General features: G+C 38.0%; 1 protein-coding gene across 1 annotated transcript; it reads right to left on the bottom strand.

Moving 5' to 3' along the window:
• Positions 1-549: 549 nt before the first annotated feature.
• Positions 550-13,495, bottom strand: LOC132188299 (clathrin heavy chain 1). The gene is made up of 30 exons (XM_059602722.1): positions 13,153-13,495; positions 12,542-12,746; positions 11,970-12,058; positions 11,774-11,852; positions 11,524-11,651; positions 10,726-10,824; positions 10,469-10,577; positions 9,371-9,450; positions 9,064-9,291; positions 8,912-8,977; positions 8,145-8,261; positions 7,537-7,734; positions 7,293-7,409; positions 7,121-7,180; positions 6,777-6,863; positions 6,479-6,562; positions 6,251-6,385; positions 6,098-6,160; positions 5,913-6,017; positions 5,721-5,833; positions 5,378-5,630; positions 5,129-5,265; positions 4,764-5,042; positions 3,675-4,677; positions 2,951-3,436; positions 2,682-2,852; positions 2,416-2,601; positions 1,884-2,006; positions 1,361-1,471; positions 550-1,087 (listed from the first exon to the last, which is right to left on the bottom strand). Exons 1-30 carry the CDS (start codon positions 13,195-13,197, stop codon positions 926-928), a joined length of 5,118 nt encoding a protein of 1,705 aa, XP_059458705.1. The 5' UTR covers positions 13,198-13,495; the 3' UTR covers positions 550-925.
• Positions 13,496-14,447: the final 952 nt, after the last annotated feature.

Below are 14,447 nucleotides of genomic sequence, written 5' to 3'. Positions count from 1 at the left end.
GAACCCGTATATATTTTTAAAATTCTTTTACGCTTTTTTTTTTTTTTTTTTGGGGTCTTACTTGACCATACGGTTGAAGAGTATTTAAGCGTATAGCCCAAATCTTTTGAGGGCCTAAAGGATTGAGTATCAGTATTAACAGTTTCAAAACAGGGGGTTTGAAAAAATAACATTTTCAAAATACAGTTAATGAAAACATAATTTTTAAAAATGCAATTAAACATTTGATAAGTTTGTACACAGTAGGCTTTCGAATTCCTTTCCAACACCAATTCGCCATAGTCTGAAGGGAAACATTTAAATAAACCAGAAGTAAAGAAAATGTGTTACAAATGCCACATTTGAGTAGAATGGTAATTAAACTGTATTAAAGAAAGAATTCAAAACACGTACCCAGATAAAATGGGTCCAACAGAATACTTCTTTTTTTGCCGTTAAAAAATAAAAATAAGAAAACAAAACTCATTCATGTGTCACTTCATTGCACTAAATACATAAATCATTCAAAGGAATACGAGCAGCAGGCTATATACGTTCAAGAAAAATAGCTGTAATCAAAACATAGCCATAATATATCAAACCGATAGTTGATGATCGATAAGAATTGTTTTGTACTATAACTGACAGATTCCTGGACCACAAGAAAAATAATAAAATACAGAATCCACAAGCTTGCCCTCTACCGGCAGCTCAAAAAATGCCTCTGCTACCAAAAGAATATTACAACACATATCCACACCCTTGTGACAAAAAAACAATTGACATTATTTAAACTACACCTTCACCCCATCAGAACAAGGGAAAAAATGAGGCACCAAAACCCCACGCAATGAAAAAGACAAACATGCCATAACTGATTGGTTGCCCTCATCCCTATACTCTAAACTTACATCATTAACTTCAGCTCGAACAATTTGCCTGCGTATCAGTAGCTGCTCCCCATTGGAGGCATCCCAAAGGGTGGCATGGGAGGCATCCCCATTCCACCCATACCGGGTGGAGCATATCCTCCCATTCCTGGTGCACCTCCCATACCAGGCATTGGAGGTGCAGGCAAAGCAAGAGGCAGCAACTGAGCATACATGTTCTGCAACAGAAAACCCATCTCATCAATCAAAGCCACTGTGTGATTGTTAAACAAAAAAGATGAGAATGCCGAAAGAGAAGGGGAGACTGTCAACATGGTGGCTAAAACATATAATTGGGAAAATATTTGACTCGCTAAATAATACCAGCACTCGAAATTTATAAAAAATCCATAGCACAGGCAAAAATGATAATGTTACTCTCAGGAAAGCCCAGAACAATGATCAAACTTATCGTCCGTACATCAACAGAAAAGTAGCCTTAAAATGATTACCTGCTGTTGAATTACATCCTTCTCTTCCTTCTCTTTAGCCTTAACTTCAATCAAAGCTTCAATTTTGTCCTTAACAAGCTCATCAACTTTTCCGGTGTACTCACGGATGAACTACAAGAGATTAATTGTAAATCAGATTTCAAACAGGACGTCCATGTTTCTACAGCACCCCACTGTAAACAAAAGGGTATCACAGAAGCAAAAAATCTTTCCAACCCTCTTCACCCGTCTTCCCAAACCTTTTCCTCCTTCCCAAATCCGATGCAAGTAAGGGGCATATTCATGTACCCAACACAAGACTAAAAATCTTACTAGCAAAGCACGAACTTGAATGATCAACACAACAGAAGCATAATGTAGCAAAGAAACATAATTCAGTAACACCCAACCCTACATCCACGAATGATCTGTGCCAAGCATGAGCTCAATACTCACCTTTGACAAGGCACACAAAGCACCTAAACATAAGCTTAGGCCCAACATAAGAGAATGTAATTGAAGTATAAATGATATAGTAAATCACCTGCAACAGATATGGGAAAGCAAAGTCGATCATATTGTTCATCCAGGCAAGTTCTAGAGCAATGTCCGGCCGAATTAAATCATAACAAACAAAGAGACACGAAGCAAAGCATTCCTTCTTTCCCTGCACAAGCACATACAACACAAATTAAAATAAAGTTATAAATAAACATATATTATCTACACCTTCATTCATTAGATGCAATCATGCTTGAACAGCAAAAGCAAAAGCAAAAGCTGAAAGAAAAGAGGGACTTTTTCTAAATCTAGAAAGTTGATTGTTTGACATCCTTCACATGCCAACATCCCCCTGCATCCACCAGGACTGAGTAGGAAGTAGAACAGAGATCCCAACACAACTAACATTGCAAACTAACCATACTATGAGTGAGAAAGCTTTGGCTAACGCAAAAGTAGATACCTAATCATTCTCTCATTATATTTACAGTGCCTATGAAGGTGTGTAGCCAAGTAAAACCTATCTAAATCTCAATCCGTAAAAGAGTATACATTTTTTAGACTTTGCTAGGTACCTTTTCAATGAAGTAAACAAGTAACTCCTCTGCAAGTTCGCGATCACCGGATTGTGAGGCTGTCTCCATGGCATCTTTGTAAAGGTTGTCTTTCTTTGATAATGCAATGGACTGCTTCCACCTGCCCGCTTTCTTGTAAATATACGCAGCAACACGCCTCATTTCAAGTAGCTCATGTTTCTCAATCTGCTCAAACGCATATCAATTAGGCCTACGCAATTGGACCCATTAAAAAAGAACCACAAAGTAAAATAATTGCACATCACCTTCTGTGCAAGGCCAATTTGATCAAAGTTATCATGCATATCAATTGATTCACGCAATCTCTCATAGTCCTCCTCCTCAACATATATCCCATTCAACGCTTCATTTACAGCAGACACGTTGTTACTCTGAACTGCAACCATGTATGGCTTCACAAGATGCAGGTGACCAGCCTGATGTAACATGATTAAAAACTTGACAGAGTTAGAGCCATGCAAAGAAAGTTGTCAACTTAGATCTCAATAAGATCATAAACCTGCAGAAGTAATACCTTTCGCATAATGTCAACAACACGTGTATGGTCCACACGAAGTGCAAGTACATTGAGAAGATCATTAATAAGATCGGGATGTTCTTGCAAGTAGAAGTGCACAGCCTTATAATATAGCTCCACATTAGCAACTTTAACCGAAACATCTTTAAACTGCATGTGATCCCATGCCTCGGGGGAATGGTTCATTATGGTAGTAGCTGCATTATCAAACTCATCATATTGGATATACAGGTAGGTGAGTTCCTTCCAATGCTGTTGTTCATCACAGGCTCGTATAAGCTTTGGAATATTGAGACGGGTTGAGAACAGTTTGATGTGCTCCATAAGCTTCTCGGGACGGTATCTAGCATACAGAACTCCCAACTCAGTGAAGATGCCCATATGTGCACGTTCTAAACCTAAACCACTCTCCATAAGAGAGATTAGCTCATTGAAACATCCTCTATTCTGGTAATATTCGCTGACCTCTTCCAAGTCATCCACCTATTGAAGGCAGAATAGAGCAAAATTGAGTTAACGGTTACATAAATTTATGAATTATCAATCTAGAACATGCTGGATATGCAACAAAAAAATATATCAAGCATTGACCCCAGCCAAGCACTAAAGCAAATGCTTCATCGTTATACTCTGCAGGGCCCATCTTTCAAACCTGCAACTGAAGCTGAATGAAAACAGACCTTCAAAACTCATAGAAAGTAAATAGAATGCAACAGTTCACCTGTATAATAATGTTGAGCCCACATATCTGAGCTAAGCGGAACTCCTCTGCATCAACACAAGCAAAGCAAACTTCCTTCCATGTTTTTGAGCTGTTAGCTTTCCTTGCTGCATCAACTGCACTTTGGAACTGTCTCAGTTTCACAAGTGTGATAGCCAACTTGGCCCAGTTAGATATAAAGGCAAATATTATTTTTGCAGCCTCGTATAAGGCTTCATCATATAACCGGTCACCAACGTTTTGGAGATTTGCTACATTTGGCATGAGAATGAACTCTTCAATCTCACTCAGCCTATCAATCTTTGCATATGCATAGATGAGCTCACTGTCCACCTTGGGCTCTTTCGCCTTCTGCCTAACCATCAGGAGGTACTTCACCAAGTCATGGTAAACATTTGCATCCTCAGCAGCACGAATTACATCCAAAAATTCTGTTGCATCATCTGCACGAATGAATGACTCAATGGCATCGCTCACCAGGCCCTCCCTGAGTTGAGCCTTGGCCACCTGGCTCCAAACAGCATCTTCTTCAACACGGAATGCAAACTCCACAGCCCGTTCAATGCTCCGGATATTATCCAATAAGACATTGACAGCCTGAACATTCAAGTTAAACTTCTTGAAAATTGCAAATGCTTCCTCATACAGTTGGGCTTCCACAGCCACTTCCCCAACTGCGGGTCCATCGAAGTTATCCAGTCTATTAATGTAATCCATAACTCTAGATGGATCTGCCTTGATAGCTGTCAAAATGAGCAGGTTTTGCAGATTAAAGTTCCCACTGAATGCGGAGTTCTGAAGCACAATCTTTTCAAGGAGCTCAATTAATTCATGAGGCAGATCAGCAGTCATGAAAGCCTTAACAGCTGCAGAAACTTGTTCTGGGCTCTTGCTTTCGGGCAAAGCAGTAGATACAACTTGATCAATAAGCTGTCTTCTATAGACATTCTCAGGGTTAAGAACATTCTCCCAAAGATCACCATCCATCCTTTCAACCACATATCTGCAACCAAAGTCTGAGTCAATAAATCTCCGAAAAAACACAGGTACCATTGAAGACAAACTAAATAACCAAAAGAAGTCACAAACCTTGCTTGCAGCTTGAACAAAGAATTTTTATTCGTGACATTAATAAGCTCTTCATCACATTGTCCTCGCCGGTATGCCACAACTGCCAGGGTAGGATCACGTTTCTCACAATACTTACCCACAACACGAGAATCATAGTAGGGGTTGGTGGTGAGGAAGTGCTCTGGATTGTTGTTGCTATCAATGATGATTTTACCCAGAGCATTGTGAACATGAACATCTTGGCTTCCCTCACTCACGAGATGCTCCAAGAATTGAGTGAGCAAACGAAGTCGATTCCTAAATATCACAAAGAAAACATAAGAAATAAAATCAAGAAATGAGAGTGAGAACCACAAAGGAATGAAATAGAGTTGGGACGCCACCTCTTCTCACATTCGTCCACAAGGGGTTCCACTGGAAGCAAAGAACGGACAGAGAGAATCAAGCCTTTGATAAAATCTTCAGGACACTCATCATCTAGAAGCTGCCCCACAACTAAAGGAGCATTACCAGGGTTCACCTATCAAAAGCGACAAAAAAGTCTCAAGGGCAAGAAACAAGTAAAATTCATATAACAGGTAAGGCATTAGCGAATGTTCAATGCATCACAAATAAGACTTCAAACCTCATACCTTTTGAACATAACCTTCGATGTAACGAAGCATATTGTTTGTGTACAGATAGTGTGTGAGATCCGGGACAAATCCAAAACGGTCACAAACATTAATTAGCGGCCGAGCATCTGGAAGCTTAGCTTCCATTAAAAAGTTCTTTGTTTTCTCAGGATCGTAGAAATTTGACTCTCTCGTAACACGCTCGACCTCTTTGATTTGACCAGTTTTAGCAGCAGCCTCAATGTACTTAAAATGAATGTCGGGGTCCTCACTGTCTCATATATGAAAATGAATTAGCCAATAATAAATGGACATGCCATTACCCACCAAAGAGAAAGAACTTCTTAACAAAATAGATCACCTGGAGCTTAGATATGAACCAAGAAAAAAGTATAACCCTTCATACGACTTAAATTGCTCAAAAAGCTTTATGCATGCATCAACACCCAACTGTTCACAATACTCCTTGGCAGCCTGCACAGAGGTATATAAGCATGCTTCAGTAAATTACTAATCAGATACTTTTCCAATTACACAAGACAATGATGTGTACCTGCACAATTATCTGAAGATTGCCTCTTAGATTGACCAACAAAAGGTCCTTCATACATTCCAAAGCCCATTCTCGTGACAGCGTGCCAAAAAACTCTACAAGTGACTGTAAAGAACCACATAATCAGTAGGAAGTTTAAAAAATCCATCAAACACCAAAAGATATAAGCACTGGAGTACATAAACCTGTGGCTCAATTGCATGCGTATTCACAATGACACGTTTAATATCTGGCAACTCTGTGTAATGCTGCACAAGAAGTGAAACATTTAACAACAATTTTTAACTAAATGTGCCAAAAAAAAAAAAGAATGTTAAAGAACTGCTAGAAGACATTACTTGCAGAGCTCGCATATAAAGACCAGCTTTTTCACAAAGTTGGGCAATTCGAGGACGATCATAGTGGCTGAACATTCCATTAGCTAATATAGCATCAGCTACATTTGGAAAAGTTACCAAATTGATTTCCAGGACCTATATAAAAAGTGTTAAAAGTGCTGCAACCGGGTGCAATTATACAAACAGAAGTCACATAAACTTAACAAAGAAAGAGGTGGTCAATAAAACCTTTGTTTGAAGGAAAGCATGTTCAGGAAGATTTGGCTTCAAAACATCTAATAGAAAAGCTGTCGCCTCACGAATCAAGTTCCTCTATAAAACACAAAGCACAGAAAGCAAAAAAAACTATTAGTTCTCCTCCTCATTTATCGATTAACATTCTGCAATATTGTAACGATGAGAACTAATTAATGCCCTATGAAGCTTGTTGATAGAGTGACAAAAACTAGAGCAATACAAATGGAGAATAAACGAATCTTATTATTAAATCAATAAAACAACTCAAGCACCATTGCAATCAACAAACCTGAAGAAAGAGATCTGTTATGGTATTGTAATCAACTGGACAACCTCCCTCCATTTGAGACATCATTAACGCAAAATTAACAGCTCCCTGCATTCCAAAAATAAATATTAGCTCTATACTTTAAAAAAAAAAACGCAAAGTCTTCCTGGATTAAAATTGTCTTCATAAAACTGGTCTAAAAACAATTTAATACCAAAACAGAAGTTACTAAGAAAAAGGTTGTTGGCAAACATATGAAAAGAAAGGGTTTGACTCCCATAGAACTTGTGATTTGCTTGTGCTTTCGGTCTTAAGGTACTCAAACTTACAAAACATACAAACATACAGATAATACAATGCAATACCTGAGGATCTGAACGAAGAATGGTTTGCAGAAGGAATAGATAGTCTGGAGTGTACCCAACCTAAAGCAACAAAGGAACAATGTTACGCTCAGACCACAAAATAACTTGAAAAACACACTAAAATATACTAATAATCACAACAATAACAGTAGTAATAAAAGCATGTCTTCACCTGCTTTGAGTATATTAGAATTTTGTCAAACTCCCTCCGTTCAGCAAAAGCAGCAACGACTTTCGGAGTTGCTCTGGCTTTAATATATATTTTCAATGCAAGATCATTATCCACAGTCTACAATGAAACAGAACTACCAATATGTAAACAAGAAAATAACTTCAAATCTGGCAGCTTTGGGATAAAGTAAACAAGACATCCAGTAAATTATATTAATGATTAAATCTCAAATTGCACATCAAACCTTCACAAGATCCCCTAGTTCCTCGCTGCATTCCAGCTTATCCTCGGCCAACCAATTTTCCAAAAGATTCTTTTTGTTCTGATTCACAACAAGACGTGATAATTCCAATGACTCAAATGCATTGAGCTTTCCTCTTGTCAAGAGTGTCCCAAAATACTGCAACAGGGGTGGCGTTTGCCCAGCTTGAACAGGAACACTCTGCAAAAGAGCAAAATGTCAACTTCATATGACAAGTCTATTTCAGGAAATGTTCCATTCAGGCAGGGAAAATGAACACAAAACTTAGTAGCTACTAAGATTTCATCAAATCTCAACTGATCGAGTACATTTCATGTTAATTTGGTTTATTAAGGTGTTTATTTCTACCCATCCTTTATAAATTTGCAAATGAGGACCATGCAAAATATGTATTTTGTTTCCTCTCTAAACAAGCACGTCTACTATTTTAGGTCTTAAATAGGCCTTACAGTGAGATTCTGATTTGCAAGAAATCAAATGAAGACATAATAACATATGCACGACATACACAAGGATGAACAGTGTTGAAGCTATCAACATATAAGCAGCAACTAATAAAATATGTAGGATTGGAAAAGCAAAATGTAAACCTGAAATTTGGCAACTGTGTCAGGCGTACGGAGGAGTCCTTGTGGAGACTCAGCAGCAAGCTCAGCAGCTTCTTTGTATTTTGTTTGGGCAAACAATTCTTGGAAACGTTGGACAACCTGAGACACCCAATAGCGCACATCCCTATGTTCTCAGTATTATAGGAAGGCACACAGCAATAAACAATATGGACTATAAGCATATATTCATGCATAACCAGTTAAACAACAAGAGAACCTAATTAGAAGTGTGTGTGTGTGTGACCTGTCATGAAATGCAACATAAAACATCATTGTGTCCATCACCGTGAGACCCCAGGCTCTAACTGCAACAGTGATAATGCATGCCCATAGGACATGCATAACAGAATAAGAGTAGAAGATCAAACATGACACACATCAATCTCTACTCTTGCGATTAAGGGCGAGGCGGCACTAGTATGCTTAGACAATCTACACAGTATTTAAACCTTTTAGATACTTTCACACTAAAAGAGAGAGAACTTTTTTATAAGAACCCTGTATAAAGAGAGTGCCTTGATCATTACAAAAACCAATCTTTCAAAGCATTAGCAAAATCCCAAACCATGGCATGGTTGCATCACTACCTTAAATGCACAACTAAGTTTTAACGTTAATGGTTATTTTTATCCGTAGGAATTGTTAGGTTTTTAGTGTTGGCCTATTTCGGTGATCAAAACATGAGTTGTGGAATTATCTGAATGAACAGAATTAATAATATAAAATAGATAGAACAAGAATCATCTTACAAGCTGCTCAGCACCAGGAAGATTCCCTCTTTTTGCAAGATTGACAGCTAGCTCCAAATTGTTCAACTGTGAAAATAAAAAGAAAACATTTATAAACACAAGAGTAATTCTCCCATAATAGAATGAAGGAAAATGCAAGCCTGTGAATATACCTGGCCACTGACAAATGGCACAATTGTTTGTTCATTAACAGTAGCCAATAACACCTGTCCACGCCTATTGACAGCATAAAAACCTCCCACTGAAGAAGCTTCCGCTGTCAAAAATATTGGATCTGGACTAATTCTATTTCTATATACCGCAGAGGCAGTCTCCAAATCATACACAAATAATAGCCCAAGCTTGGTGATCACGTAGATCAAACTGTATTTCTGGGATATCTGTCAATTAAAGAATTCGTGAGTAACAATTATGCTGCTGTTTACTAAGACAAGTAGCAAGAAGTAGCGACTTTGATACCTGCATTGCAACCGGAAAGTCATCTGCAAAGTCTGGAGGGAAGAAAAGATCTGCTTGTTTCTTTGTAAAAGACGGCTTCCCTACCAACAAAAACAGAAAGATAGCTGTCAGTAAGAACTATAAATTCTGCAAACTGATTCAATCTGCCTCCAGATTCCCACTTTTTTGATAAGTGCTCATAGATTGACTTCCTACTTCCTTTTTTTTTGATAAGTAATAAGAAGATTGACTTCCTACTTCCTACTTTCATAAACTCCAACACATCCCGACGAGTCCAGACATAGTAAACATTTAAAATAGTTATCTTGACAAGCCCAAACATAATAAACGTTAAATAATTTAGTCCAAGTCCAACATCCCTAAAATCACCCCAAAAAAAAAAAAACTCAAAAGTACAGCCATGTGAAAACAGTTATACAACTATCTTCCATAATTTTTCTCATCTCCCCTTCCTCCACTAAAATTTCCATAATTTACAACACAAAGCCACACTTGTCCAGGCTTTTTTTTGGTAATTTGTCCAGGCAGAAGTTATTATCAATATTTCAGTCCAGATGACATGAATATTAAGACTTAGATGCCTATTTCCATTACCATTCTAGCAGACCAAATCCCTTTTTCTTTTCTTTTTTATAATTTTAAAATATATATATATTTGATTACCACCAAAAGTAAATATGCATTTTCATTCTTGACAATCTCTTCTTGTTTCTAGGGCAAAAGGGCAAAAGAACAAAGGTACTCTTAGCTGCTTCTTTCAAGAAGTATAACAGGCCGAATATTAATAACAAAGAGAGAAGAACAATTTTTTTGGACATAGCAATTACATATGTATAAAATGTGGAACGTGGCAGCTAAACTCACAACATTTCAACCATGCGCATAACAGATTCAGTTACATCAAAGTTCCTTTCTAAACATAGCCCTTCACCCCCTATGTGGAAACAACACAAGGATACATCACACCTCATTTTACTGAAACGAGAATCAAACATTGGATGGATGGAAGAAATGAAGGAATATGAAACAGTTATAGGCGTGCCAATTAAAGACTACAAAAAAATACAAATAAAAGGTAATTGGAACTAGTATATTTACCTGGCTGGGCACCAAGCTCAATAACATGTAACTTTGATGTAATCTGTCCAGCATTGAGGGTCTTTGTGGCAAAAGAAATCAGAACAGAAGGATTCTCGTTTCCTGGGACCTGTAAAAACAAAGAAGTTTAGCCAACATTCATAAAATTGTGTGTATGTGCACATATTACACTTTTTAATGAATTTTGTTACTTCTAAAAGAAATTTTGTGAGTCAATGCAATGTTGAAAACGGATTGGGACAGGGAAACCACCACACCTTAAATTGGGCAAATGATGCAGCATGTGCTTCAAGAGCTTGACTACGCTGCTGATCAACGGAGAAAAGTTGCATATTCCCTTTAACCAATTGTGGCCTCTATAAACAAAATCACATGAGGAAATCAAACCATAATACCATGACAGTCGTGAAAATTTTTGTCAGAGTAAAAATCATCATATAGTTCTACACATGGGGTAGCATCTACAAATCACGAGATTTAAAAATAAAAAGATGCATGAAAAACAAGACTCATAAATAATATAATGGCTGGATCTAAGTGCTTGTATGCAGGAGAGAGGAAAACTGAACTGTGTTCCAAAAGTTTAACAAAAAACAAGACCAGGGACACATGGCAGTTTAAACCAGGGACTGCAAACTTGCAAAGCACCCAACCACATTTAGGAACTTCTCAGGCCAAGTTGGCTAGATCAGGCTCAGATAGCTTGGAGCAGCTTGGGTTCAATTACATGTGATACTATCATGTATTTACTAGCTTTTTACTGCAAAGCAGGTTTTTGCTTGGAAATAGCAGTTCTCTATATTTCCCTTAGATGTGAAAAACCATCAGGTGTCCTTCATACATGAGAGCATTGATGTAACATTTTTTTGGCAAGTAATGATGTAGCCAACTTTTCTGTTGTTAGGAAGTTACACATGCACCCAGTGGGTTTTGAATCTACAATCTCACCCTCCACCTCATTCTTAAAAGAGCAAGGAAGCACCATTTGAGGTAGAGCACATTGGCTTAGTGAAGCGATCAACTTTGTATAGCCATTAACAGAAATAGTAACATACCTCAGGTGCACCAGGAGCAATTCCAATCAAAACCAGCCACTTTTCAGAAGGGTCACATCGGTAGTTTATTATCTGATTGTTTGCCATATTAGCGGTTCTATCAAACATCTTTACTGGTTCAGAATCACCTACATTAGAGATGCAGTGAGGACCATATAACTGTAAACAGTTTGAACATAACATGAATCTTATAACCTGAAAAACTATGGCAACATGATACTGAAATAGATTATAAATAAACACATCTTACCCTCAATTGACCAATGATATACCGAGGTCTGTGTCACTAGGCCCAGCATCTTTGGTGTAATCCACTTCCAAAAAACGATCTGTAAACAACACAAGGAGAGTTGGTTTAGTTGAATGATATCAATCTCAATGGAACAAAGTGGACCATCAAAGTATCGCAAACTGTAATGAAGATGATACGAAATTAAAGTTCTCACCTGCTCAGGCATCTGATAAGATTTTATTTTTGCTTTCAGCTCAATGTTAAAGATTTGCAAATGATCCTGATTGGTTCCTTGGAGTTGGGCTTCAAAAGAATGTCACAGTTTTATGAGCCAAAACAATATAAGACCAAGGAATAATAGAAGCATGCACAAACCAAAAATACATACATATACATGTACACATATGTATATATTGGTTTTTATCACCAAAAAACATAAAAATGAGCTACATTAGGGAGTTTCATGATTAGCATCCCAACAGTAATATTCTCATTTAACCTGGAGAGCCAAGATATGTAGGTGGCAAGGAAAAGTAGGCAAGGGAGTAAAACCGGGCATGACACCACTGGTTCTGCTAGTTGCATCAGAACAAAATGGATTATAATATTAACGTAGAAGTACATGAACTATGTCAAGCAGTATGTGAAAAGAAATGAGAACCACAATTTCTGAAGTTTTATGATCGCATGGCATGAGCGGCAACAAACAGAATTCTAATCCTATCAGCAATTCCACACACAATTATGTATCCACAAGGCAAGTACATAACCGATAACTAATCCTACCTTTCAAAGCAAGAATTCTGGAATTTGGATTCATAAGCGCCGAGTCTGCAGTAATAGGCCTCCTCAAAGGCTGCATTGGCATACTCATATCAATAATAACAACGCTATTCTGCGGCGACGTTTCCCGTACACATATATACTTATCCGATTCCATAGTAACATGAGTAAACGTAATGAATTGAGGATTGATCCCAATGCTCGGTAACTGCAATCACATCAGATCACATAAGCCATAACTCAGGTTCAATTTTCTAAATATGGTCCAAAAATAGATAGTGAAATTATAGCCTATGAAATAACTTATGAAGCAACCTCAAAAGAATGTAATAATTAACAGATCTGAGTAGAAACCATAAATTTCAAATCCATATAAAATTCCATAAAGACTGAGCATTAAAAGCACTGTTGAAATAGCAAATCGCAGAAAGTTGTAGCACAGTAAATTGACCCAGAAACGAAATTTAACAAAAAGAGATTACTAAACTTCTTAATTATGAGAACAGTGCCGTTTCAGCTCAAAACACAGTTAAAATTTCAAACTATGCATAGAGTTCAAAGAGCAAGCATCGAATCGAAGCCAAAAAAAGAGGAAAGTGAGAGCGAGAACTGACAGTTAAGGCCTCTTTCATGGTGATCGGAGCGTTGGCGGCCGCCATGGTGGCTCAGATCGATGGCGAGTTATCAAATGCTCAGATCTGTGGCTGTGATTGAATACCAGCTGCGAGGCAGAGATCGAAGCTCGCGGGGGTTTCGAATCCCTGCGAGATCTGAAGCAGCGATCAAACCCTGGGACCCTCTGAGCGAAGGAGAGGGAGAGATCTACAGCTAGATATAGAGAGAGATAGAGAAATGGAAGCTATGATTTTGGGAAAAATAAATGGAAGAAGATTGTGTTTGCAACGGAATAACGAGAAGCAGAGATCGCACAGGCACAAGGAAAGCAAAAGAGAAGCGCTATATAAAAAAAAAAGAATCTTCCCTTAGAGGAAAGACGTGTTAAGGTGTGGCCTTTGTGCGAGATGTGGCATCTGGTTGATACGGTTTTATAGAGTCCGGGTCGGATCTTGATATGGGTCCAACGACTCCTTAGTCGATCCTTCCAAGTTCTAACCTTTATTTGTGCCTTTCGGCTGCTGGGTTTTTTGACCCGACCCGTGTGACATTCTGTCCCTTCGGCTGGAAAAATTATATATGTAGTCGTAGTACATTTTTAACTGCACTATCGATATCAAGTGCGACATTTTAAATGACGTCGCGAATATATTCCCACGTAATTTTTAAGTAATGCTATAAACATTAACGATCTGGTTGACGATTATCAATGGCTTTTCTGAGAATTTAGGCCCTGAGTTTGGCTGCAAAATAGAGATCAAGTGCAACATTTTAATTAATGTCCCAAGTAATGCTATACATTATATTTTTATTTCACAATATTAATATGACAATCCCAATTAATAATTAAATCTTCTTGTTAAAAAAATTAAAAAGTTAATTGGAATAACCACATCAAGTGTTGTAAGATAATTGTAGTATGAGAATAACTTCTAGGTGGTCTGTGTACAAAACAGGGGTTTTGTGCAAACTATTCAGTGGTTGCCACATCAGTTAGAACACTCTAAGAAGAAATAAACATTCACACCTGATTATATTAATTTTTATTAATTTAAAATAAATAAATAAATGTAGAGGATGGCAGACGGAGATGGGGGCGGTTCGCCACCTCGCGCCACCCCACGGCCACCCATGCCGGTGGAGTGAGAGAGGGAGAGAGATCCGACTGGACGGTGGGCGGAGGAATCTAGTCGTGGGCGTGGGCGGTGGTTCGATTCAATTGACGGTGGCTAAATGGCTGTGTGGGAAATTAATCCTATACTTCGCAAACATACATTTTTCTTGCAAATTTTTA

The sequence above is a fragment of the Corylus avellana genome, chromosome ca7 (assembly GCF_901000735.1).
Source record: "Corylus avellana chromosome ca7, CavTom2PMs-1.0".
Taxonomy (NCBI): Eukaryota; Viridiplantae; Streptophyta; class Magnoliopsida; order Fagales; family Betulaceae; genus Corylus; species Corylus avellana.
This window is presented reverse-complemented; position numbering and strand designations above follow the sequence as displayed.